The sequence below is a fragment of the Engraulis encrasicolus genome, chromosome 19, assembly GCF_034702125.1.
Source record: "Engraulis encrasicolus isolate BLACKSEA-1 chromosome 19, IST_EnEncr_1.0, whole genome shotgun sequence".
Taxonomy (NCBI): domain Eukaryota; kingdom Metazoa; phylum Chordata; class Actinopteri; order Clupeiformes; family Engraulidae; genus Engraulis; species Engraulis encrasicolus.
The window spans coordinates 36,228,740-36,238,739 of record NC_085875.1 but is presented as its reverse complement, the minus strand read 5'-3'; the positions used below and the strand labels follow the sequence as shown (position 1 = coordinate 36,238,739).

The following is a 10,000-nucleotide window of genomic DNA, read 5'->3' as shown; positions in this document are numbered from 1 at the left end:
CACACACACACACACACACACACACACACACACACACACACACACACACACACACACACACACACACACACACACGCACACACGCACACACGCACATGGACATAGATGTAGGAATGCATACACACACGCACGCAGGTACGCACAAACTGTTAAGACACAAATTAAGAATATGACAGCCAATTCAAAATTTGTTTTAGTAATTTACGTTTAACTTCTTACAAAAATAATGTTGACCGAATGTGACATGGCTTGCTTTCTATTATTTTTTAAAAATGTAGTGTCTATTTCATATGCATTGACTAGCTTTATTCTGTAACATTTCCTGGGTGGTCCTGGAGTCACATATGCAGACTCTGCCGGCGGCTGTATTGACTGCACTGTGATGGTCAAAGCCTTCAGACAATAAAAACCTCATTACATTCCTTCCTGTACCTCTGCTTTCTCCCTCACAGCACAAAGCCTTCCGAATATATAGCCCATTACTTTACTGCAGCCCTGCGCTCTTCCCTCCTTCACACCATTCAGACTATAGTCATTGCATCACTGCAGTTCTACCTCTACCTTCTTCCTCACAGGCTGAAGACTCCAGACCAGAGCTTCCCTACCAGGCAGGGGTACGTGTGCCACTAGGGGTACTTGGAAAAGAGCCATTAGTGTATGGGGGGTACGCAATCAACCAATGTTGGGAAACACTGCATTACATTACTGTATGTACATGACTGTACCTCTGCCTTCTCCCGGACGGCGCTGTATCGCTCCTGCAGGTCCTGCAGCTCCATCTGGGTGACACAGTGCTCCGCCATGTCGGCCCCCTTCTGGGAGACGGTCTCCAGCAGACTGGCATGACTCAGCACCTCCTCATTCAGCAGCTGCCAGCAACCACACCACAGCATGTCACATTACATTATGTTAGTCGAGCGGTTATCTTAATCACTGGTGAATTATTATCTGCAGTGTGACTGAATGCAGTGAGACAGAATGTGTTATTATACAGTATAATGGCTCATTTTTTTGAAAACTCGACTGTCGGTAGCCCCAAGGTTGTTCTCCCGGCAACTGTTGTATTGCAACAGCTGGGGACAATACAAATGTCTGCACCGAATAACTCAGAGTTTGAGTTTCGAAACCCCGAGTTGAGTACCCGTTCTTTTGCACTTTCCCGAGGTGGAGGTCTGGGTTTCCGACAACCGAGTTTTAAAAGGATGTACCATGTCTGTGTGTTTCTTATCCATTTTTTTTCCCCAAAATAGCCATCACACAGAAGCAACTATCACACTATACAACTTACTATAATTGTAAGACCAAACACATAACCTTAACCCCTGGACTCCTATCAACTGCTTAGAGGTCAACATGCACCTTGGCTTTGTCCAGGTTGTCCAAGGGTCAAATTTATGACTTTAATAAGATGTTCAGCACAACATAATGGTTGCAGAGTCAGTTGCAGTGAGGACAAAGTGTCAGAAGTTTCAGTGCACTGGATAAATCTGTGATCTGAAAAAAGTCATCTGAAAGTGCCTCCTACTAAATACATATAACGTAATTTGGACCCAATTCCGGGCCCCCTGTCTCCCTGGACCCGGGACAACATACCCATTTGTCCCCCTCGGTTAGCGGGCCTGTACACATCTATAGTTATTTTGTAGCAATAACTACTAACATCGTAGCTTCATATCTGAGGTCCTAACAACTGCAAAAAAGGCACCTTGGCCCTGCCGTGGCCTAACAGTAGGGCACTGGGTTGGTTACGCCGGCAACCCGGGTTCGATTCCGGATCAGGTCATTTGCCGATCTTTCCCCATCTCTCTCCCCCCACTCATTTCCTGTCTCCCCTCCACTGTCCTGTCAAAAATGTTATTAAAGACATAAAAAAGGCAAAAAAGCCCTGGGGGAAAAAAAGAAAGAAAAAGGCACCTTGGCTTTGTCCAGGTTGTCAGTTTTGTCCCTCATCTCGGAGCAGGGCCGGTCCAGCATCTCCAGACTCTGCTCCACCTGCTCCACCCAGGAGACGAACTGCCGCACGTCGTCCTGATAGCTGGTCCACTGTGAGAGCGCCCCCTCGAGCTGGCTCTTGCACTGTATGGAGGCGGAGAGCAGGGCGTCCCACGAGTCCTTCAGCTCCTGGATCTGGTGGCGTATGGCGGGCACGCCCTCGGCCGAGGTGTTCCTCTGCACCGACTCACCGCGCGTCACCAGCATCTTCAGCTCGATCTCTTTCTCCTGTCGCGCTGTCAACAGGGCCTGAGGAAGACAAAGGGGTAGGAAGGCAAAATAGTTTAGTTGTATCCAACTAATCTGAGATCCTCTACACTGTAAAATATTGCAGCCAGTTAAACGTAAAAAAGTAAGCTGCCCTGCTGCCTTAAGTTTGTAAGTTAACTCAACTCGAGACTTAACTCAATTCAAAGCTTTCTCGAGTTGAGTTAACTTGTAACTTAAAGCAGCAGAGCAACTTACTTTTTTATAACGTTTAACTGGCTGTAATGTTTTACAGTGTAGAATCAATATTAACTCAGTGATACAGATTCAGATGCAGCTAACAGAGGACGTTGAGAGACGTTGAGAGACTGCTTTCTTCAGTCAAGACCAAGAATCATTGATCATATTGCTGTATACAACTTGGATATGAACATGACACACATAATTTTACAAAGCGGATTCCAAAAAAGTTGGGACACTTTGTATTTTGTGAATAAAATCAAAATGCTGGCATTTTCAAAACATCTAATATGTTAATAAGGTAGAGCATTATGTACAGAAAACATATCAGTTGTTAAAGTCGAGCAGAATTATTGTTTTGAGGTAATTATGTGATCATTAAAAAATTGACCCATGCAACAAATCTCAAAAAAGTTGGGACAGTGCCAAAACATGTTGTAATAGTTGGATAATTCTAAAAATGACACAAGGAAGAATATTTTAAAAGGAACTATATTGACTGCCAACATAAATGCACAACTAAAATACCATCACAGAAAGGCTGTGGCACTCAGCAGCGAAGATTTTGAGGGACTAATTACTTATCTATTACACAGAAAGATTGAATTATCAAAATTGCAGGCATATAAGGCCTATTTCCGTAATATAGAGTTCTGTGTAATCATTGCATGAGTTATGAGATCATGACATACTTGTGGTCAATAAGCAAACTATGACACTCCAACAATGACAGCTCTCGAAAAAATGACCATAAACACAACACTTGATTAATGCACATGATGCAGACATTAAACAGTGTTGCATGCAGAAAAGCTCATTCTATGGACCTAGGAGACATGTGAAACTGTCCTCTGATTACAGGATGGAAAATATTTAATCCTTTTTGAAAATTATGGAGTCATGCACCCTCCAGGTTATATAGAAAATGAATACTTCAGCTTGATTTAGTGGTCAGTCTGAAAGACAGCATATACGATGGTAAGGGGGTGCAGAGGTGACTTGTAGAGCATTAAAATGAATGTTGAATGATACATACAGACTTTAAAACAGCAAACATAGCTACCAAGGCATTATATTTTGGAGCACCGCCTTTAGGTATTGTCCACTAATGATGGCAAATTTAAATCTCTACTATGTTCCAACAGTGTGGTTCCATCATAAGAGTAAACAGGTCACAAAATTGTTTTCTTGCAGTCAGGATATGCCCATATTAAGCATAAAAAAGGTAAACAAGTTGAAGAACACACCTATCAGTTGAGCTCCTGAAATCATGTCTCGCACATCAAAATATCTAATTTTTGAATAAAATTATGCCATCAGTCAAAGTATTTAACTGTTCAGTCTCATCCCTTGTGTTGTATGTAGTCGTATCTAATATAAAATGCATTTTATTGGCCCTGTCCCAACTTTTTTGGGATTTGTTGCAAGGGTGAAATTTTAAATGATCACATAATTACCTCAAAACAATAATTCTGCTTCACTTTAACAACTGATTTGTTGTCAGTACATAATGTTCTACCTTGTCAACATACTGAATGTTTTGAAAATGCCAGCGTTTTGATTTTATTCACAAAATACAAAGTGTCCCAACTTTTTTGGAATCCGCTTTGTAATTACATATTCATCATAGTCTATGTACGTGATTTGCCTTCTAAGCTACTGATATGAAACAGAGCTTCAGAGCCATGTTTGAAGTGTCCTTGAGCAAGGCACCAAACCCCACAGTGCTCCAGGGACTGTAACCAATACCCTGTACTGGAAATAACTGTAAGTCGCTTTGGATTACAAAAAGCGTCGGCTAAGTGTAATGTAATGTGATAAAAAGCTACAATAGCCCGGCCACACCCTCCTAGTGACGCAATACCTTCTGTGTTGCTTCTAGTCAGGCCAAGAGCAATACAAATATTGTTTCTGAATTCCCGAAAAATCGGGAACCCCACCCACTTTGTCTGACGCCAGTCAACCAGTAACAAACTTTGGGAGGCGCGTCAACCATACCATTTGGGAAACGTTAATTGCTATGCTCTTGGTCAGACCAAGTCTCGAAGAGATTTGAAAGTCGATGATAATCAGGCTAACTAATAGGTAGTCCTCCATACCTCCAGTTTGATCATCCTGCTGTCCAGCACGCTGCGGTCAGCTGTGGGGGAGCAGTACGACTGCATCATGTGGCTCGTATCTGACACCCAGTTGTGCAGGTCCCTCAAGCCCTTGCAGAACAGCTGGTGCTCACTCATGATGTGCTCCACGCGAGAAGCTTTCTCCTGGGGAACCAGGAGCAGGGGTGCAGAACAGCTCTCGTCACAACAATGTGGAACTACAGTAGAACAACACAAGAGCCTTTGTGTGTTGAACACACAAAACCTCTACCATCAACTCTGATATACATTATAGATACTAGACATGTTAGTTGTGGAGCAAAATGCAAGATGGATGCAGAATAGATCTCATCAAAAACAATTGGAACACTATCACCTTAAATATGCATCTATTAAAACTGCAAATCAGACAAAAGGCACAAACTGACCTAAGAAATTGATTTAAGATTATAAGAATTAAATACAAAGTATTTTCCTGCTGCGGGCCTTCAACAGGCTCAAGCTGAAATGGCTGTTTCATTTTGTTGGCTGTTTCCTACTGTACCTTCAGCAGAGATGGTGACCTCTTCATACCTACAACAGTATGGTGCAATCACGAGCATAATCCTGTAATAAATAGTGGTGCGCCATTCTAACTTATTGTCTTCTGTAGACAATTAGGTATTAGTTTTACAGGCCCAAGTCAGGAAGGAATGCAGCAAGCGTTAGCTGAAGATGAGAGGCAGTTGCTGGGAGACGCAGACAGAAACCATGCTTTTAAAGGTGCACCGTGTAATATTTTTAGCAGTTAATTTCCAGAACCCATGCTGTCCATTCACAAATGTTACCTTTACAACAAATATTTACCACCACCATTACATTCTAAGTATTAAATATGACTGAGAATCTTCTCCATGGTCCGCCATTTTTAATGTCCAGAAACAGACATTTTATCGGCAAAACTTACTGTGCGTTGGTCATACTCGTAAATATTGGTTTATTATTCAGAAAATATTCATGAAAAGATCAACTTTGGCAATAGGCAGCACAGTTTCAATGAGCTGCATAGTTGCAAAACCTAAGCTTACTCTGGCCACCCTGCGCCACCATCTTACACGGTGCACCTTTAAATAGTAGTTTATCAGTATTGTACAGTAATCTGTTCAACATTCACTTCCCTTAATGGAAACAAACACTGGGTAGGAACGTTTGTGTGTCACCATGACAACCACTTCAATGTCTTTATCCATCAGCACATCCATGCCAAAGATCCAAGCTGGGGCAGCTACAGTAAGAGACGTCATTCCTCCAGTTCTTCCCCACCAGCCTGTCCTGTGGGCAGCAGTTACCTTGGTGGTGTTGGTTAGCGCTAGCAGCTGGGCGGAGAGCTGCGAGACACGGTGCAGGTAGCCCTTCCCTGCGGAGTGCTCGTCCCACAGCTGCTGGGCCCTCTCCCTCAGACGACTCAGCTGCTGCTCCTGCGCCTCAAGCTCCTCCAGCACCGACTGGAACAGGAGGCAGGAGGTAGGAAGTAGGAGGAGGAGGAGGTTGAGGAGGTCGGGGAAGTCGGGGAGGAGGTACACGGTCAGGCAGACACAAGGAAGGTCAGCAGAAGTGGACAGCAGCAGGACAAGACAAAGGACAAAACTGTTAAGACACAAGCGTGCTCATGGCAATGGCAGGTGCAGATCTGTTAGATACAGTAAGCAAGGACATTAATGGACTGGGAATGCACTTAGTATGTAGTAATTTTAGCAAGAACTGATGGGTCAAAGTTGGTTCAGAAACTACAATCTTGCACAACTTATTTAGCCTGGTAAATCAACAGTAAATTGATTTCAAGCACAATAAGTTGTAGCCTGGTTCACACCAGACTGTATGTGTGTAGCTTCGGTGTTCTCTGGTAGTGTGTGTAGCAACTTACTGTGCTTGAAATCAATTTACTGTAACACAGGTAATTGTAATTTAACTATAACATAAAATCAGCTGATGCAAATACATGGTACAGGACTGTAGCTTTTGAAGTCAGCTTCCCCATCACAGACAGTGACATATAAACAGACAAGCACACGGTTTTATGCAGTAGAAGCTACTGACTCTTGTAAGAAAGACACTTGCTACATTTACATGAAACATTTAATTGTGAATTAACTCAATTCCGCTTTGAAAACGTTATGTAAACATTTCTTAATTCGGAATTAAATGAAAGATCAAAGGAAACTCGACAGAACTACTTAATTTTGAATGATTAATTCAGAATTAAAACCGTCATGTAAATGTAGCAAATGTAAGACAGAACAGGCAAAGGAAGAATGAATTATAGCTTGTGAGGAAATGGCAAGTGGCTGTGACCTGTGAAGGCAAGCGGGGAGAAGAGTGGAGTAGAGATGGACCCTGGAGGACAGACATGACTACCGCTACACCGCTCTACACCAGAGATGGAAGGTGATGATGGACAGAAGCCTTGTGGAGTGGGGGTGGAGTGGGCAGACTTCTGCAGTGATGATCTCTTGCTGTGATTGGGTGGTGATGGGCTTGTTTGGTGATGGGGTTTCCATGGTGACCTAATATATAGGTTACCTGTAGCTTGTGCAGCTCCTGCTTCTTGGCTGTGAGGTCGTGCAGGCGGCTGCTGCTGCCCTGCACAGCGGACTCGGTGCCATTCAGCCAGTCCTGAAGAGGGTCGATACTCTCCTCAAAGTCCTCCATTTGGGACTGCAGGCTCTGGAAGCCAAAGACACAAAACACACACACACACGCGCGCACACGCACACACACACGCACATTTTATTTTATCAAATATTTTATCAATCATTTCCCCGGTCCAAGAGGCTATTACTAACCGATAAAGACCATTCAACTTGGTCAAAAGCCTTCACTGTATCGAGAGAAAACACTAAACTATCAGGCTGCAAGTTTTAAAAGACTTTAAAAAGACACCTAACATTATTGGACGAGTTCCATACTTTTTTCTAAATCTAAATTCTGATCTACCTTAATTATGTTTGGTAAAGGTTTATTTCAGAGTCTTTCTGAGAGGAACACTCTTGTCCATCGTGCTGAATTTTATCTACAGAATAATAAAAAAAATATATATATATATACTGTATATTTCAGAGTCTACCATCCGTTGTCTCAACTCAGAGTCATTGGTTGCTCACCAGTGGTGGAACAATTCCACACAGGGCCCCAGAGCGCAAAACACATATAGGGCCCCTCCATACAGCCTGCCATGGTCACAATAAGGCCCCCAGACGGGCCCTGGGGCAAATGCCCTGCTTGTCCCCCCCTCCGCCCTTGGTGCTCACCAGTAGCGTGGCCTCTCTCTGGTGCAGTGTGGTCATGAGGGTCTTCCAGTCCTCCCTGGCGCTCCTCATCTTGGTCCTCACCGTCTCCTCTCGGTCCCTGGAGGCGATGCGGAGCAGCAGATCTCCACAGAACACCACAGCGTTCAGCTTCAGCTGGCCCTGCTCCCTGTCACTCATGCAATCCTGTTGAAGATAGGCGGCAGACTCAGCAAAACACAACCAAGGGATAAACCCACCTCAGACATCACTTCATTGTTTGTTTGTTTGTAGTTTATTTAGCAGGGACAATGCAGTGCACATTATTACAAACATGACATGGCAAGGCCATGACACAGCTTGCAGATGTGAATACATAAAAGGTTTGGAGCTAGATAGCTAATTTTCAACCTCAATCCCTGATCAGGCTAACTATTCTAATAAAATACACAAATATACAAATTGGATACAAATTGGATACAAATATACAAATTGGATCAAGATGTTAACATGTTAGTGTTAAACACGTCAGTGCACTTTTTGGTACTTTAACATGCTAGAAATGGTGTTGTTGTTAAGTGTTTTTATGTGCTTTGTTTATGTTAATACATTTTAATATTAATTTTAATCAAAAAGGAACAGTGTCCATTAACTAAGATGTCCATATAGGCTCTGTAAATGTACCAGTTTAGGCCAAAGGCTAGTTTTCATCTGTAGTTCCTGGCAGGTTGATGGATGTTAATAAACAAAGAAAAGGAAAGAGAGAAGAGCAAGGGGAACACAAAGAGACATAAATGAAGACATAAAAATAGGGCACCAACAACACATATCAGACAGTTTCAACAAAGATCACCGTAAAAGGTAAAATTTTAACGAGGAAAGATACATGCAAAATAACATTGAGACAACAAAGGCATAGCCATACGGCAGAAAAAAATAGGAGTTGACAAGAAAATGGACACCGTGTGGAAACCCCCGCTGGATTTAGTTGTGAAATCAAATCAAATATAACATTTTGACAAATGTATAAATCACATTTCATTTTGTAGCTGTGTCCATTTTTCCTGTGGACTCCTCAAATACCATAGACAAACAAGACAAAGACATATAAATATTAAAGTAGTCTAAGACATTAAAGAAGAATTTTAATATAACTCAGATTGAAGGGACAACAGAAAGCAGAAAACAGAAAAAAACATATCAGAAAATTAGTAAGACCATTACTCCAGATGAAGACATGATTGAACAGTGAAGTCTTTGCTTCATATTTTGTCAAAAAGGGATTTTGTTTTGTTAAAGATTGGGGATTTCATTCTTTGAATTTTGAATTCACTGAGCAGAAGAGGAACCAAATAGTACCTGTAAATGACCAAAATAGTTTCCCAATTTTAAACACCATATGTTTCTGCAAAGCATGTGTAACACTTGTGCCGCTCCTACCTGAAGATCAGCTATCCTATTATCTCCCCCCTCCTCTAAATGGTACCTGGATCTTCTGCAGGCTGGAGGACACCTCGGCCAGGTCTTGTGGCACGTCAAAGCACTTGGCCGTGTTAATCTTGGAGTGGACGAGCCACTGCTGGAAGTCCCGGCAGGCAGAGCGGAACCTCTGGTCCAGCAGCTTCTCTTTGCTCTGGCACTCACGAGATGCCTGCAGGCTTAGACTGACAAAGGCATGTAGAAAAGACATATTCAAGCACCATCTTAACTTACACTCATAAATTATACTGTACGCTCATAAGGCACATGCAGGCTTAGACATATTCAGGCACCATCTTAACAGAGATTCTGAGAGTAAGAGAGTAAGAGATGTTGGGATAAGTGTCACTACCAGGGACTGGGGTAGCACATTTTCGAAGTATTTGTATTCATATCTACTGCACATTATTGTCATGCCATTGAGTATGATACTATGTATGTCATAATGTGCACTGCATTGTCCCTGAAAACTAAAAACTATTACATTACATTACTACAGTGCACTGCTACTTGCTAGGGTAAATGTGCTTCCATCACTACTATATGCTGTGACATAACGGCACTTCCTGAGTTCTTGGCTAAGAGCTCTTATAAATAAATGACCATTCACATGAATTTCTAATAACGTGTCCATTTCTTTTTCACTGCAACTGAGCACATGTTCAGCATGGGTTTACCTGTTGTAGTCTTTGATGAGAGCAGACACCCTGTCTGGTTGGG

General features: G+C 42.5%; 1 protein-coding gene across 1 annotated transcript in view; it reads right to left on the bottom strand.

Moving 5' to 3' along the window:
* syne1b (spectrin repeat containing, nuclear envelope 1b) overlaps positions 1-10,000 on the bottom strand; it is a 204,358-nt gene that overhangs the window by 114,084 nt on the left and 80,274 nt on the right. Inside the window, exons 57-64 of the mRNA XM_063184266.1 lie at positions 9,958-10,000; positions 9,288-9,465; positions 7,826-8,008; positions 7,098-7,241; positions 5,867-6,022; positions 4,539-4,703; positions 1,915-2,241; positions 726-869 (exon numbers count right to left, since the gene is read on the bottom strand). The exon at positions 9,958-10,000 is cut by the window's right edge and continues 94 nt beyond it. Coding sequence (XP_063040336.1) covers positions 726-869; positions 1,915-2,241; positions 4,539-4,703; positions 5,867-6,022; positions 7,098-7,241; positions 7,826-8,008; positions 9,288-9,465; positions 9,958-10,000 — 1,340 coding nt within the window. The remainder of the gene's footprint in view (positions 1-725; positions 870-1,914; positions 2,242-4,538; positions 4,704-5,866; positions 6,023-7,097; positions 7,242-7,825; positions 8,009-9,287; positions 9,466-9,957) is intronic.